This window comes from Hypanus sabinus, chromosome 11, assembly GCF_030144855.1.
Source record: "Hypanus sabinus isolate sHypSab1 chromosome 11, sHypSab1.hap1, whole genome shotgun sequence".
Lineage (NCBI taxonomy): Eukaryota > Metazoa > Chordata > Chondrichthyes > Myliobatiformes > Dasyatidae > Hypanus > Hypanus sabinus.
This window is the reverse complement of record NC_082716.1, coordinates 220,943-238,617: the sequence shown is the minus strand read 5'-3', so window position 1 is coordinate 238,617 and position 17,675 is coordinate 220,943. Positions and strand designations below refer to the sequence as shown.

The 17,675-nt window shown below is 43.6% G+C and overlaps 1 protein-coding gene across 1 annotated transcript in view; it reads left to right on the top strand.

Moving 5' to 3' along the window:
• Positions 1 to 17,675, top strand: part of LOC132401643 (guanine nucleotide exchange factor VAV3) — a 451,830-nt gene that overhangs the window by 333,211 nt on the left and 100,944 nt on the right. The window contains exons 18-19 of the mRNA XM_059983657.1: positions 6,958 to 6,980; positions 8,533 to 8,578. Of these exons, the coding sequence (XP_059839640.1) occupies positions 6,958 to 6,980; positions 8,533 to 8,578 (69 nt within the window). The remainder of the gene's footprint in view (positions 1 to 6,957; positions 6,981 to 8,532; positions 8,579 to 17,675) is intronic.

Here is a 17,675-nt window from a genome sequence, read left to right as displayed (position 1 = left end):
AACGGCTGATCCTCTAGTAGGCTCAATCATGAGCTCCTCTCGGAGCCATTCTAGAAATTCCCATTCCTGTAATCCAGCACCAACCCGATTTTCTCAATCTACCTATCTAAAGACCCACATGACTATTGTAATTTTGCCCTTTCAGCATGCATTTTTTATTCCCTATTATAATTTGTAGGCCACATCCTTACTACTATTTGGAGGTCTGTATACAACTCACAGGGAGTTTTTACCCTTGCAGTTCCTTAGCTCTATTCAGAATAATTTAACACCTTCTGACACTGATTAAATTCACCCTGAAATTTGAGAAGGAGAAGCTAAGGATGTATCAATATTACAGTGGAGTAAAGGGAATAACCGAGGCATGACAGAGTAGCTGGCCAATATTGATAGGAAAAGGACACTGGCTGAGATGATGGCAACACAGCAATGCTGAAATTTCTGGGAGCAATTCGGAATCTGCAGGATATATTCAACCCAAAGAGGAAAAATTATTCTTAAGGCAAGATGACAAAGAAAGGGCATGTAATAGAGCACAAATAACTGGGATGTTTGAGGGTTGGGAAGCTTCTAAAAACCAACAGAAGGCAACTAAAAAAAATCATAGAGAAGGAAAAGATGGAGTATGAAAGAGGATACCAGAAGTTTCTTCAGATACATGAAGTGTAAAAGAGAGGCAAAAGTAGATAGTGGATCATTGGGAGACGACACTGGAGAAGTAGTAATGTGGGACAAGGAAATGGCAGATGAATGGAATAAGTATTTTGCATCAGTCTTTGCTGTAGAAGACACAAGTAGTATGGTGGCAGGTGGCAGGGCAGATGTGTGTGAAGTTGACATTATTAGGGAGAACGTTCTTGGGAAACGTCTGAAAGGTCTGAAGGTAGATAAATAACCTGGATCAAATGGTATACACTCCAGGGTTCTGGAATGAATGGCTGAAGACATTGTGGAGGCATTAGTTATGATCTTTAAGGAATGAATTGCTTGGGGCATGGTTCCAGAGTTCTGGAAAATTGCAAATGTCACTCCACTCTTCAAGAAGGGAGGCAGAAGAAAGGAAATTATAGGCCAGGCAGTCTGACCTCAGTGGCTGGGAAGATCATGAAGTTGATTGTTAGGGATGTGGTTTTGGTGTACTTGTCAGCCCAAGATAAAAAGGCCTTAAATGATAATCTTGCCGGACAAATCTGTTAGAATTTTTTGAAGTAATAACAAACAGGATAGACAAAGGAGAATTGGCATATGTTGTGTACTTGCATTTTTAGAAAGTGTCGCACATGAGGCTGCTTCACAAGTTAAGGGCCCATGGTATTACAAGAAAGATATTGACATGGGTAGAGCATCAGCTGAGTGGGAATAAAGGGAGCCTTTTCTCCGGCTACTGGTGGCATGGTATTCCACAGGGTTCTGTATTGGGATTGCTTCTTTTTATATTATATGTCAATGATATGGATTACAGAATGATGGCTTTATGGCCATGTTTGCAGTTGATACAAAGATGGGTGGAGGGCCAGGTAGTTTTGAGGAAGCAAAGAGAGTACTGAAGGACTTAGACAGATTAGGAGCATGGGCAAAGAAGTGGCAGATAGAATACAGTGTTGGGAAATGTATGGTCATGCACTTTGGTAGAAGAACTAAAAGCATAGCCATTTTTTTAAATAGAGAGGGAATTCAAAACTCTGATTTGAAAGAAGACTTGGATTCCCCAATGGTTAATTTGCAGGTTGAGTCGGTGATGAAGAAGGCAAATCCGATGTTAGCGTCCATTTCAAGAGGACTAGAATATAAGAACAAGGATGTAATGTTGAAGCTTTATAAAGCACTGGTGAGGCCTCACGGAGCATTGTAAGCAGTTTTGGGTAGCCTATCTTAGATAGGCTGTGCTGAAATTGAGAGGGTTCAAAGAAGGTTCACAAAGATGATGTCAGGTTTTAATGGCTTGTCATATGAAGAGTGTTTGATGGCTCTGGGCCAATGCACTGAAGAAGTCTCACCCCGTGTAAACCTTTTGTATTAAGGAAGTTTTATCAATACCAGGGAAGTTACAGTCTCTCACTATGATAACCCTATTGTTTCTACATCTTTCTTTCACCTGGTGGATATTAATAATAATAAATACTTTATTGATCCCATTTTGGGAAATTATTTTGTTACTGTAGCAACATTTAAAAACACACTTAGCAGTGTTCAGATTTAACAAATAATAAAGTACAGAATAATCTACCCAATAATAATTTACCAATGTGCAATAATAATGTACAAAACAACAAAGCAGAGACTAATGTACTATGATGTGTGTTCTCTTGTCACACCTGATAGCTTGGAGACAGTTTGTGAGGAAGGATAAGCAGATCATAGAGCAAAGATGCACTCAACCTGATGGCTTGAGATGTGTTTATTTTAATGCAGAGTGTCATAAACAAGGCAGGTGAACTTAGAGCATGGATCAATACATGGATCTATGATGTTGTGGCTATAAGACAAAGGAGCAGATGTCAGCCATTCGGCCCATTGAGTCTGTTCCGCCATTTTATCATGCACTGATCCATTCTCCCATTTAGTCCCACTCCCCGCCTTCTCACCATAACCTTTGATGCCCTGGCTACTCAGACACCTATCAATCTCTGCCTTAAATACACCCAATGACTTGATTTACACTGCCGCCCACAGCAACAAATTCCACAGATTCACCACCCTCTGGCTAAAAAAATTTCTTTGCATCTTGAAGAATTACAGACTTAGATGTCTCAGGGGCCAGAATAACAGACTTAGATGTCTCAGGGGCAGGAATAGCTTCTTAGAATGCTGGGCTTTAGATGTTTCAAAAAGGACAGGGAGGGAGGCAAAAGAGGTGGCATGGCTATTCAGGGATAATATCACAGCTGCAGAGGGATTGTTTACTGAGTCATTGTAGGTGGAAGTCAGAAACAGGAAAGGGGCAATAACTCTATCTGCTCCTCGATGTCTCTCTTACTATCGGGGGTGTATAAAAACACCCAAACTCTCAATTGGATTGTCTGGATTCTGACTTGGCATGTACATAATGTTAACTTTGTTGTTTTTAAACCATTCCTATGTAGCTTTGGCTTTATGCTTGGAGTCATTGTCTTGCTAGAAAACAAATCTTCTCCCATGTCACAGTTCTGTTCCAGACTGCATCAGGTTTTCCTCCAGGATTTCCCTGTATTTTGCTGCATTCATTTTACCCTCTACCTTCATATGCTTTCCAGGGCCTGCTGCAGTGAAGCATCTCCACAGCTCGATGCAGCCACTGTCATGCTTCATGGTAGGGATGGTGTGCTTTTGATGATGTGTGGTGTTTGGCTTATGCCAAACATAGCATTTAGTCTGATGGCCAAAAAGCTGAATTTTGGTTTTGTCAGACCATATCACCTTCTTCCAATTGACCAGAGTCTCCCGCATGCCTTCTGGCAAACTCTAGCTGAGATTTTATGTGAGCTTTTTTCAACAGTGGTTTTTCCTTTGCCGCTCTTTCATAAAGCTGTGACAGTTGTTATATGCACAGTCTCTCCTATCTCAGCCACTGAAGCTTCTAACTCCTCCCAGAGTTGCCATAGGTTGCTTAGTGGCCTCCCTCACGTCCCCTTCTTGTCACTCAGTATTTCAGGACAGTCTGCTCTAGGCAGGTTTACGACTGTGCCATATTCTTTACATTTCTTGATGATTGACTTAACTGTACTCCAAGGAATATTCAGTGATTTGGAAATTTTCTTGTATCCATCTCCTAACTTGTACTTTTCAATAATCTCTCTGTGGAGTTGCTACAAATCAATTGAAACACCTTGGTGCAGACTCGAGGGGCTGAATGGTCTACTTCTGCACCTATTGTCTATTGTCTATTGACTGCACACAGGTGATCTCCATTTAACTGATTATGTGACTTCTAAAACTAATTTGCTGAACCAGTGATCTGGTGTGTCATATTAAAGGGGGTGAACATTTATGCAATCAACTATTTTATGTTTTATATTTGAAATTAATTTTGATCACCTTGTAGAGATATGTTTTCATTTTGACACAAATGAGTTGTTCTGTTGATCAGTGTCAAAATAAGCCAAATTAAATTCACTGTGTTTCGATGTTGTAAAACAATAAAACATGAAAACTTTCGGAGGGGCGTGAATGCTTTTTATCAGCACTGTATCTATGAGGCTCCGCTGATCTGGTGGGTTCTGCTGGTCTCATAAGCTCTGATGGTCTGACAGAGGAGCTTTGTAGATTTGCTAAGGGTTCTGCTGATAGAACCATAGACCTATAGAACATTACAGCACAGAAACAGGCCTTTTGGCCCTTCTTGGCTGTGCCAAACCATGTATTCTGCGTAGTCCCACTGACCTGTATCTGGACCATATCCCTCCATACACCTCTCATCCATGTACCTGTCCAAGTTTTTCTTAAGTGTTAAAAGTGAGCCCGCATTTACCACTTCATCTGGCAGCTCGTTCCACACTCCCACCACTCTCTGTATGAAGAAGCCCCCCCCCCAATGTTCCCTTTAAACTTCCCCCCTTCACCCTTAATCCATGTCATTTGTTTTTTTTTCTCCCCTAGACTCAGTGGAAAAAGCCTGCTTGCATTCACTCTATCTATACCCATCATAATTTTATATACCTCTATCAAATCTCCCCTCATTCTTCTACACGCCAGGGAATAAAGTCCTAATTTATTCAACCTTTCTCTGTAACTCAGTTTCTCAAGTCCCGGCAACATCCTTGTAAACCTTCTCTGCACTCTTTTAACCTTATTAATATTCTTCCTATAATACAGTGACCAAAGCTACACACAATACTCCAAATTCGGCCTCACCAATGCCTTATACAACCTCAGCATAACATTCTAACTCTTTAACTCAATACTTTGATTTATAAAGGCCAGTGTACCAAAAGCTGTCTTTACTACCCCATCTACCTGTGACGCCACTCTTATGGAATTTTGTATCTGTATTCCCAGATCCCTCTGTTCTACTGCACTTCTCAGTGTCCTGCCATTTACCTTGAATGTTCTACCTTGGTTTTTCCTTCCAAAGTGCAATACCTCACACTTGTGTGTATTAAACTCCAACTGCCATTTTTCAGCCCATTTTTCCAACTGGTCCAAATCCCTCTGCAAGCTTTGAAAACCTTCCTCACTGTCCACCACACCTCCAATCTTTGTATCATCAGCAAATTTGCTGATCCAATTTACCACATTATCATCCAGATCATTGATATAGATGACAAATAACAGTGGACCCAGCACTGATCCCTGTGGTATGCCACTAGTCACAGGCATCCACTCAAAGAAGCTATCTTCCACTACCACTCTCTGACTTCTCCCATTGAGCCAATGTCTAATCCAATTTACTACCTCACCATGTATACCGAGTGACTGAATCTTCCTAACTAACCTCCCATGTAGGACCTTGTCAAAGGCCTTACTGAAGTCCATGTAGACAACATCCAATGCCTTCCATATAACCATATAACAATTACAGCATGGAAACAAGCCAACTCAGCCCTTCTAGTCCGTGCTGAACGCTTACTCTCACCTAGTCCCACCTACCTGCACTCAGCCCATAACCCTCCATTCCTTTCCTGTCCATATATCTATCCAATTTTTTTTTAAATAACAAAATCGAACCTGCCTCTACCACTTATACTGGAAGCTCGTTCCACACAGCTACCACTCTGAGTAAAGAAGTTCCCCTTCATGTTACCCCTAAACTTTTGCCCCTTAACTCTCAACTCATGACCTCTTGTTTGAATCTCCCCTACTCTCAATGGAAAAAGCCTATTCACGTCAACTCTATCTATCCCCCTCATAATTTTAAATACCTCTATCAAGTCCTCCCTCAACCTTCTATGCTCCAAAGAATAAAGACCTAACTTGTTCAACCTTTCTCTGTAACTTAGGTGCTGAAACCCAGGTAACATTCTAGTAAATCTCCTCTGTACTCTTTCTAATTTGTTGACATCTTTTCTATAATTCAGTGACCAGAACTGTACACGATACTCCAAATTTGGCCTTACCAATGACTTGTATAATTTTAACATTACATCCCAACTCCTATACTCAATGCCCTGATTTATAAAGGCCAGCATACCAAAAGCTTTCTTCACCACCCTATCAACATGAGATTCCACCTTCAGGGAACTATGCACCATTATTCCTACATCACTCTGTTCTACAGCCTATAATTTCCCAGATTACTTTTAGAGCCTTTTTTAAACAATGAAGCAACATGAGATATCCTCCAATCCTCCAGCACTTCACCCGTAGATACCGACATTTTAAATATATCTATATGGGCCCCTGCAATTTCAACACTAGTCTCCTTGAAGGTCCAAGGGAATACCCTGTCAGGTCCTGGGGATTTATCTACTCTGATTTGCCTCAAGATAGCAAGTGCCTCTTCATCTTCAATCTGTATAGGTTCCATGACCTCACTACTTGTTTGCCTTATTTCCATTGTCTCCATGACAGTTTCCTTAGTAAATACAGATGCAATAAACCCATTTAAGATCTCCCCCATTTCTTTTGGTTCCATACATAGCCGACCATTCTGATTTTCAAGAGAACCAATTTTATCCCTTACTATCCTTTTGCTCTTAATATACCTGTAGAAACTCTTTGGATATATCCTTCACCTTGACTGCCAAATCTACCTCATGTCTTCTTTTAGCCATCTTGATTTCTTTCTTAAGTATTTTTTGCACTTTTTATAGTCCTCAAGCAACAAACCATCCGGGCGTCTCTGTCACAACCACAGAACCTCCTATCTATACCTCTAACTATCGAGTCCCCTATCACTACCTGTTCTGTTAAGTGGGTCAGTAGCCAGGTGGCTGGGGAGGAATAGAGGTAAAGCTCCAACTTCAGTGGCTGCCAGCCCCATTGCCCGAAGCATAAACCTGCTGTGGACCCTAGTAATTCCACATTTTTTTCTTTTTTCAGATCCCAGGAGAGGCAAACATACGGTGAGTTCTGATGCTGCTTTTTAACATTATGCATGTGTTTCTATATATATATACCTTTTTGTATTGCAAGCTTATGTGTCTGTGTTCATACAAGTAATTCTCACTTTGGCTAGCGGCTTAATATAGGGGATGATAGCCCTCTGCCCAGCCAAACTTGAGAAATCTTGTTTGGGTGGATGCTGTGTGATGTGTCCCCTGTTACAAATCAGTACCACAAGATAACAAACAGTACACAATATGCAATTAAACAATTGAGCTTTATAATTCTTAATTTGACTATATGGTTAATAAAGAAAACAAAAAAAGGAAAACGGGCCCATTCTCATGAAACAGTCTAATGCACAACGTGGGAGCTCACTGATAAGGCCGTTCGTCCACCATCGACCTCCTCCAATTGTCACTGACCTTCGAACCCTCACTCCAAGCCCACTCTGTCTAGCGGTCTGCCAACTCTCTCCATTCATGTCTTCTCTCCTCATCTCTCCCTAGCAAAAGACCACGAATTCCCAGCTTCTAGCCACACAAGAAAGAACAACATCCCACTCATTGGCTAACATGTCCCGTAATCTCTACTCATAACCCAAACATTTCTGCTACAGAGAAACCATTACCTTAGCAGTGGATCATTACAGAGAAGCTGTTACATTAGCATTGAAACTTTACAGTGTGTTACACACACAAAGATTTCCTTGCATGCTGGTGTGTATATGTGTTCATGTGTCTTTGTATGATTATGTATGCAAGTACGTATGTGTGAATTTAGCTTTTCACCCACTGCCTTTATCACATCACTTGACATTAACCAGTGGAAAGAGTGCAGAAAGGATTTACAAGGAGTCCTGAGTTATAGGGAAAGATTAGCTAAGCTAAGTCTTTATTCCTTGGAACATAGAAATAAATCTGTGGAAAGATCACAGACTGTTTCAGTAAATATAAGGTTGTTGCAAGAAACATGAGAAGGTTAGCGCAATGCTATTACAGCTTAGAGCGTTGGAGTTCGGAATTCAATTCTTGCATCCTCTGTAAGCAAGTCTGTACATTTCATCCCATGTGCACGTGGATTTTCCTCAGGTGCTCTGGTTTCCTCCCATAGTCCAAAGACTTACCAATTAGTGGGTAAATTGGTCATTGTAAATTGCCCCATGATTTAAGCTAGGTTTAAAATCATTGGGTTGCTGGGCGGCACAGGTTACATAAGAACATAAGAAATAGTAGTAGGAGTAGGCCATCTGGCCCATCAAGCCTGCTCTGACATTCAATAAGATCATGGGTGATCTGGCCATGGACTCATCTCTAGCTACCTGCCTTTTCACCATAACCCTTAATTCCCCTATGATGCAAATATCTATCCAACCTTGAAGAGCCATAAGGGCTGTTCCATGCTGTATCTCTAAAATAAAACAGCAGAACATGGATGTGTAAAGGCAGAGAGAGGGTTGGACACACAACACTTGGGGAGAAAGATAGTAGGACAGCATGGAAAAATAATCTTGCATGATCAAAGGGATTGAATAGTCTGTTCCATTAATGATTTGCCTGATCTTTAACACAGAATTGCTTCAATGGAGACAAGAAGCAAGATAGGCCGCTGGACATGGGTGAGTGCATTTCTCAGGGAGGAAACAATTCACTGCAGGAGCAGTACTGTGGGAGGGTCACACTGTGGGAGGGTGGTAGTGAGGGAGGGTCACACTGTGGGAGGGGTGGTACTGAAGGAGAGTCACACTGTGGGAGGATGGTACTGAGGGAGGGTCACACTGTGGGAGGATGCTACTGATGGAGAGTTAAACTGTGAAATGGGTGGTACTGAGGGAAAGTCACACTGAGAGGGACAGTACTGAGGGAGAGTCACATTGTGGGAGGGGTTGTACTGAGGGAAGGTCACACTGTGGGAGGGGGCAGTACTAAGGGAGAATCACACTGGGAGGGACAGTACTGAGGGAAAGTCACACTGGGAGGGACAATACTGAGGGAGGGTCACATTGTGGGAGGAGTTGTACTGAGGGAGGGTCACACTGTGGGAGTGGTGGTACTGAGGGAGGGTCATACTGGGAGGGACGGTACTGAGGGAGAGTCACACTGTGGGAGGGGCAGTACTGAGGGAGGGTCACACTGGGAGGGACGGTACTAAGGGAAGGTCATACTTTGAGAGAGGCGACACTGGGAGAAGTTCACACTGTACAAACTCTGTCTCTTAAACTTGGAATATTTCCAGCAAAAGCCTAAAAGAACAGGTTTGGAGACCATCAGAAGGTTTTGGTAGTGGACTAGAGCATTTTGTCTTCCTAGAAATATTCTGTTTTGTGAAATTTTTTGTCCATGTCTCTTGAGCGCTAAACAGTGGCTACAGATGGTAGATTGCCAAAGTTCAAGTCTCCTTGTATCTGAGATCCAGCAAGAAACTTGGGAAGTGGTATCAGAGACTGAGGACACTTCCAAAATGGAGATCAGTGTGTCTTTATGTATCAGTAGTATGAAGAGTCAGAGGGATGTATCTTCTGCAGTCCGAGAGCCACATGAGGGGGTGGATTTACCCCAAGCCATATGTGTGGAGTATGTCTCCTCAGAGCTGGAGAATAGTCCTGCCATACAGGTGCCCTCTTCTGGAGTGGTATCTACTGAGCATGTGTCCTGTGCACTGGTGAGCAGAGCCATATTAGAGGAGCATGTGAGTAGACAGACTTACCATCAGTAGAGGCTGCACACCCAGAGTGAGTATTCCCTGCGGAGGGGCAAAACTCTGTAGAACAGGGATCGCCTGTGGGTGGAGTGTCACTGGGGTTAGTTTCCCAAATTATTGCTTAGGTCGAGGCCAATTGCACTGCAGAGAGACTTCCAGCACTGGCCTACGAAGGGGTAATGTAGTACCCCAGGTCACGATCCCGCACAGTTATTCAGAGGAAGGGTGTCCCAACAGGTGCAGAGAGTGGGGACACTCCTACTACTGCTTCTGGGAGGGTGACAACGGTGTGGAGATGAGCATGACCCAAATGGATTGTGTCGTCTGTTCAAACTCCAGGAGGATTAGTAGGCTGTTTGCTCTGAGTCGGAGTGTACAGTACAGTAAGTGGGAGATCTGCCCTGCCCTGCCTCTAGATCCAGTGGTGGCAAGGCCTCCCTATGTCAGTGATCCTTGGGATGAGGATACCCATTGTGGTGCCTCGGAGAGGGGTGAGTTGGTCACGTCGGGTGCAGACGATGACTGCTTGGAGAGTGATGTGGGCGTTAGTCAGTGATGGGGAAGAGGAGGACACTCTTGAAGCCAACATGGCGGACTTCCTCAAATCCAGCATGGAATCACAGCTGTGGAGGACTACTGGAGAAAATCGTTTAAACCCAGCTGGCCACTGATCGCTGGTCAGGACTGCAAGGGGTTGCTCAGTCTATCCACACTATCCTCCAAAAGAAAGGAAGGAGGCTGAAGTGATCCGCAAGGAGAAATGCCAATTTAAGAGATTCCTGGAGTTCCTGGAAACCCTGGAGAAGGGATGTAGGGTGAAGAAGGGACAGGGCTCCTGTGTGAAGTTGAGATTGCAAAGTGAGCTGGAAAAGGCATGTAATAAGGGTATGACACAATTGTAATGTTGGACTTCAGTATGCAATTCAATTGCGAAAATTGGGAGGGTGTCAGATTGCAAGAGAGAGAGTTTGTTGAATGCCTTCGAGATTGGAAAGCTTTTAAAATCCAACAAAAGGCAACTGAAAAGCTATAAGAAGGGAAAAGATGAAATATGAGGGCAGACTAACCAATAATATAAAGTAGGATACCAAGTGCAACACACACAAAATGCTGGAGGAACTCAGCAGGCCTGGCAGCAGCTAGGAGAAGTGTACAGTCAACATTTCAGCCTGAAACCCTTCAGCAGAAAAGAGTATATGCTGCCTTATACTCTTTTCCTAGACACCGCCTGACCAGCTGAGTTCCTCCAGCATTTTGTGTGTATTGCTCGGATTTCCAGTATCTGCAGATTTTCTCTTGTTTGTGATAGGATACCAGAAGATTTAGTTATAAACAAACCATAAAACAAAGGAGCAGAATTAGGCCATTTGGCCCATCGAGTCAGCACTGCCATTCAATCAACCTTTTTTCACCTCCTCAACTCATTCCCTGGACTTCTCCGCAGAACTGTTGATGCCATGTCCAATCAAGAACCTACAAATCACTGGCTTAAAAGCACCCAACCACCTGGCCTCCACAGCTATGTATGGTAACAAACTCCACAAATTCATCACCCTTTGGCTATTGGAAATTTCTTCACATCACTGATTTGAAAGGGCACTTCTCTATCCTGAGGTTGTGCCCTTTTATCCTAGACTCCCCACCATGGGAAACACCCTTTCTACATCTACTATGTCTCGGCCTTTCAACATTTGAAAGGTTTCAAAGAACAATACAGCACAGTACAGACCATTCAGCCCTCAATGTTGTGGCGACCCTTAAACCCTGCCGCCCATATAATCCCCCACCTTAAATTCCTCCATATACCTGTCTAGTATTCTCTTAAATTGCACTAGTGTATCTGCCTCCACCACTGACTCAGGCAGTGCATTCCATGCACCAACCACTCTCTGAGTAAAAAAGCCTTCCTCTAATATCCCCCTTGAACTTTCCTCCCATTATCTTAAAGCTATGTCCTCCTGTATTGAGCAGTGGTGCTCTGGGGAAGAGGTGCTGGCTGTTCCCTCTAGCTGTTCCTCTTAATATCTTGTATAACACTATCATGTCTCCTCTCATCCTCCTTCTCTCCAGAGAGTAAAGTCCTAGCTCCCTTAATCTCTGATCATAATGCATACTCTCTAAACCAGACAGCATCCTGGTAAATCTCCTCTGTACCCTTCCCAATGCTTCCACATCCTTCCTATAGTGAGGCAAACAGAACTGGACACAGTACTCCAAGTGTAGCCTAACCAGAGTTAACCAGAGCTGCATCATTACCCTGCGACTGTTAAACTCTTATCTCCCATTGAGCCAATTTCTAATCCAATTTATGACCTCTCCATGTATACCTGGCAACCGAATCTTCCTAACTAACCTCCCATGTGGGACCTTGTCAAAGGCCTTACTGAAGTCCATGTAGACAACATCCACTGCCTTCCATATAACCATATAAAAATTACAGCATAGAAACGGCCATCTTGGCCCTTCTAGTCCGTGTCGAATGCTTACTCTCACCTAGTCCCACCGACCTGCACTCAGCCCATAACCCTCCATTCCTTTCCTGTCCATATACCTATCCAATTTTACTTTAAATGACAATACCAAACCTGCCTCTACCACTTCTACAGGAAGCTCGTTCCACACAGCTACCACTCTCTGTGTAAAGAAGTTCCCCCTCATGTTACCCCTAAATTTTTGCCCCTTAACTCTCAACTCATGTCCTCTTGTATGAATCTCCCCTACACTCAATGGAAAAAGCCTATACACGTCAACTCTATCTATCCCCCTCATAATTTTAAATACTTCTGTCAAGTCCCCCCTCAACCTTCTACACTCCAAAGAATAAAGACCTAACTTGTTCAACCTTTCTCTGTAACTTAGGTGCTGAAACCCAGGTAACATTCTAGTAATAAAAACACAAAATGCTGGCAGAACTCAGCAGGCCAGACAGCATCTAGGGGAGGAGGTAGTGACGATGTTTCGGGCCGAAACCCTTCATCAGGAGACACTATTTATTGTAGATATCTCTCATTTTCCAAACCAAGTTTCCAATATCCCTTGAAAACCATGGCTCTCTTAAACTTTTAGCCTTTCCTTTCAACCTAACAGGAACATAAAGATTCTGTGCCCTCAAAATTTCACCTTTAAATGACCTCCATTCCCCTATCACATCCTTCCCATAAAACAAATTGTCCCAATCCACTCCTTCTAAATCCTTTCGCATCTCCTCAAAGTTAGCCATTCTGCAATCAAAAATCTCAACCCTGGGTCCAGTTCTATCCTTCTCCTCAATTATATTGAAACTAACGTCATTGTGATCACTGGACCCAAAGTGCTCCCCAACACATACCTCCATCACCTGACCTATCTTATTCCCTAACAGGAGATCCAACACTGCCCCTTCTCTTGTTGGTACCTCTATGTATTGCTGAAAAAGATTATCCTGCACACATTTTACAAACTCCAAACCATCCAGCCCTTTTTACAGTATGGGCTTCCTAGTCTATGTGTGGAAAATTAAAATCTCTCACAATCCACAACCCTGTGCTTACTACAAATATCTGCTATCTCCTTACAAATTTGCTCCTCCAATTCTTGCTCCCCATTAGGTGGTCTATAATACACCCCTATAAGTGTTACTACACCTTTCCCATTCCTCAATTCTACCCAAATAGTCTACCTAGACGAACCCTCTAATCTATCCTGCCAGAGCACCGCTGTAATATTTTCTCTGACAAGCAATGCAACATCTCCCCCTCTTGTCCTCCCGATTCTATCACACCTGAAGCAACGAAATCCAGGAATATTTAGTTGCCAATCACACCCCTCCTGCAACCATGTTTCACTAATAGCTACAACATCATATTTCCAGGTATCAATCCATGCTCTAAGCTCATCCAACTTTCTTACAATGCTCCTAGCATTAAAATAAATGCATTTAAGAAATTCTCCACCTCTTACTCTCTGTTTATCACTAACGGTGCAAACAACTTTACTATCTTCTTTTTCTTCCTCCTGTGATAGATCTGTTCCTACACTCTGGTTCCCCTCCCCCCTTGTATCAGGTTTAAATCCACTGGAGCCTCTCTAGCAAACCTACCTGCAAGAATATTTGTCCCCCTCCAGTTCAGATGTAAGCCGTCCCGCTGGAACATGTCCCACCTTCCCTGGAAAACTGCCCAATTATTTATAAATCTGAAGCCCTCCCTCCTGCACCATGTCTTCAGCCACGTGTTGATCTGCACTCTCATACTATTTCTAAACCCACCTGCACGTGGCACTGGTAGCAATCCTGAAGTTGCTATCCTAGAGGTCCTGTCCTTTAACTTGGCGCCTAACTCCCTAAACTCACCTTTCAGGACCTTCTCACTCTTCCTACCCACGTCATTGGTCCCTACATGGACCACGACATCAAGCTGCTCACCCTCCCTCTTGAGAATACTGAGAACTCAATCCGAGATATCACTGACCCTGGCACCAGGGAGGCAACAGACCATCCGGGATTCTCAATCTCTTCTACAGAACCTCTTATCTGTCCCCCTAACTATCAAATCCCCTATCACTACTGCTCTCCTCTTTTCCCTCCTTCCCTTCTGAGCTGAGGGTCCAGTCTCAGTGCCAGAGATGCAACCACTGCAACTTGTCCCTGGGAGGTTGTCCCCACCAACAGTATCCAAAACGGTATACTTATTAATGATGGGAAGGGCCACAGGGATGCTCTGCTCATTCTGTCTATTCCCCTTCCCTCTCCTGACTGTCACCCAGCTACCTGTCTCTTGACTCTTAGGGGTGACTATCTCCCTGAAACTCCTGTCTATTTCTGCCTCTGCCTTCCGAATGATCCGAAGTTCATCCAGCTCCAGCTCCAGTTCCCTAACTCGGTCTGATAGGAGCTGCAGCTGGATGCACCTTTTACAGGTGTAGTCATCAGGGACAGTTGTGCTCACCCTGACTTCCCACATACTGCAATCGGAGCACTCGACTGCCCTAACAGCTGCCTCCATTACCCACTCCTAAGGTAATTAAATTAATTAAAGGAACTTACCCAGCCTTACCTCACTTGGAGTGAAGCTCATCCTCAGCCTCTGCTCGCCAAAGCCTTCCTATTCTGTCTCCGACTAGTCCATCGCCTGCTCCGTTACTCTGCTCACTTTTTATATTCTCCGGCTGCCTCACGGGCCGACTTTCATGCACCTATGCAGTCGTGCCCTGTTCACCTGCCGAATAAATCCCTTTATCCACTTTCCTGGTAACCTCCTTGAAAAATTCTAATAGATTTGTTAAACATGACCTACCACGAACAAAGCCATGTTGACTCTCCCTAATAAGTCCCTATCTATCTAAATACTTGTAGATCCGATTTCTTTGTACTCTTTCCAATAATTTACCTACTACTGACGTCAAACTTAACGGCCTATAATTTCCCGGCTTACTTTTAGAGCCTTTTTTAAACAACGGAACAACATGAACTATCCTCCAATCCTCTGGCACATCACCCGTGGATACCAATATTTTAAATATATCTGCCAGAGCCCCTGCAATTTCAGCACCAGTCTCCTTCAAGGTCTGAGGGAATACCCTGTCAGGTCGTGGGGATTTATCTACTCTGATTTGCCTCAAGATAGCAAGCACCTCCTCCTCTTCAATCTATATAGATTCCATCACCTCACTGCTTGTTTGCCTTATTTCCATTGACTCCATCCCAGTTTCCTTAGAAAAAAAACAGATGCAAAAAAACCATTTAAGATACCTCCCATTTATTTTGGTTCCATACCTAGCCGACCACTCTGATCTTCAAGAGGACCAATTTTATCCCTTACTATCCTTTTGCTCTTAATATACCTGTAGAAGCTCTTTGGATTATCCTTCACCTTGACTGCCAAAGCTACCTCATGTCTTCTTTTAGCCCTGATTTCTTTCTTAATCACTTTTTTGCACTTTTTATATTCCTTAAGCACCTTATTTGCACCCTGTTTCCCATACATGTCATACATCTCTCTCTTCTTTATCAGAGTTCCAATGTTCCTAGAGAATCAAGGTTCCTTATTCTTATTCACTTTGCCTTTAATCCTGACAGGAACATTCAAACTCTGCACTCTCAAAATTTCTCCTTTGAAGGCCTTCCACTTACCAATGACATCCTTTCTCATTTCTTCAGATTTGGCCTTTTTCCAGTTTAGAACCTCAACCCGAGGACCAGATCTATCTTTATCCATGATCAAGTTGAAACTAATAGTGTTATGATCACTGGAACCAAAGTGTTCCTCTACACACACTTCTGTCACCTGTCCAAACTCATTTCCTAATAGGAGATCTAATATTGCATCTTCTCTAGTCAGTACCTCTATATACTGATTTAGAAAACTTTCCTGAACACATTTTACAAATTCTAACCCATATAGACCTTTAACAGTAGGTGAGACCCAATCAATATGTGAAAAATTAAAATCCCCTACTATCACAACTTTCCTGCAGTTGTCTGTTATTTCTCTGCAGATTTGCTCCTCCAATTCTCACTGACTATTGGGTGGTCTATAATACAACCCCATTAATGTGGACATACCTTTCCTGTTTCTCAGCTCCACCCATATGGCCTTGGTAGACAAGCCCTCTAATCTGTCCTGCCTGAGCACTGCTGTAACATTTTCCATGACTAGCAATGCCACCCCCCCCACCCTGCATCCCTCTGCCTCTACAACGTCTGAAACATCGGAACCCCAGAACGTTAAGCTGCCAGTCCTGCCCCTCCTGTAGCCAAGTTTCACTAATGGCTACAATGTCATAATTCCACCTGTCAATCCATGCCCTCAGCTCATCAGCCTTCCCCACAATACTCCTCACATTGAAATGGGCACACCTCAGAAGACTATTACCACCACACACAACCCTTCTATTTGTGACTTTGCATGAACCTTTAACATCATTTATTTTTACCCCTGCTCCACTATCTGCTCTGGCACTCTGGTTCCCAACCCCCTGCAAATTTAGTTTAACCCCCCCCCCTCACCACCAATAGCACTGACAAACCTCCCTGCAAACCTCCTCCTCTATTCTGAGACCGTGACCGACTCCCCCACCAGAGGAAACATCTTCTCTATCTGGTTCCCATCTCATCATGGTGAATGTTGAGGGTCCTGGCTGTGCTAGCACCTGGTCAGCTGGAGTTGCTCATCAGAACCAAGGTCTGACATACCTCTTGGGAGAGGGTCGCACATACCGTGAGCTGACTTGCGGTGATGCCCACTGTGCCCCTCCAAGACACATTAAGGCAGTTCTTGTACAGGCTGCTCCTGCATACCTTTCACTTCCATGCCTTAATCTGCTGACCAGACTCCTATTTCTTAGGTTCTTATTATGGGAGGTCCCCAGTGGAAATCTCTTTATGCAGGATCCTTCCCCTGTAAATTAGGGGCCTGGAGTGGAAGCTGTTGCACAGGGCTGTACCAAGCAACAGGTTTTTAAGTCAGTTCACTGATGCCCTGTCCACTTGTCTATGCTCTTACTGGAAGGAGTCAGTGTACCACATTTATATGGAGTGTGAGAGGTCACAGTTCCTATTTGAATATCTGAAGGAACTGCTTCTCAGGTTTTGGTTATATTTAAGTACCATACTCATGATATATAGGCACCCAGTTCAGAAGGGGGCAAGTTGCTCAAAGGATCTCCTGGTTAACTTGCTCCAAGGCCTGGCCAAGAGGACCATTCACAGGTTCAGGGAGCAGACAGTAAAGGGCTGTTCCCAGACGGACTGCCTGCCTCTCTTCCAGAGATATGTTTGTGCCTGGGTGTCTTTGAAGATGGAGCATGCAGTCACCATTGTCATTCCGGGAATGGTTGGCCCCCCCAGGTGCCAGAGGACTGGAAAATTGCAAATGTCACTCCACTCTTTAAGAAAAGAGGAAGGCAGCAGAAAAAAATTATAGACCAGTAAGCCTGAGTGGTTGGGAAGATGTTGGAGACAATTGCTAAGGATAAGGTTATGGAGTACTTGGTGACACAGGACAAGATAGGACAAAGTCAGCATGGTTTCCTTAAGG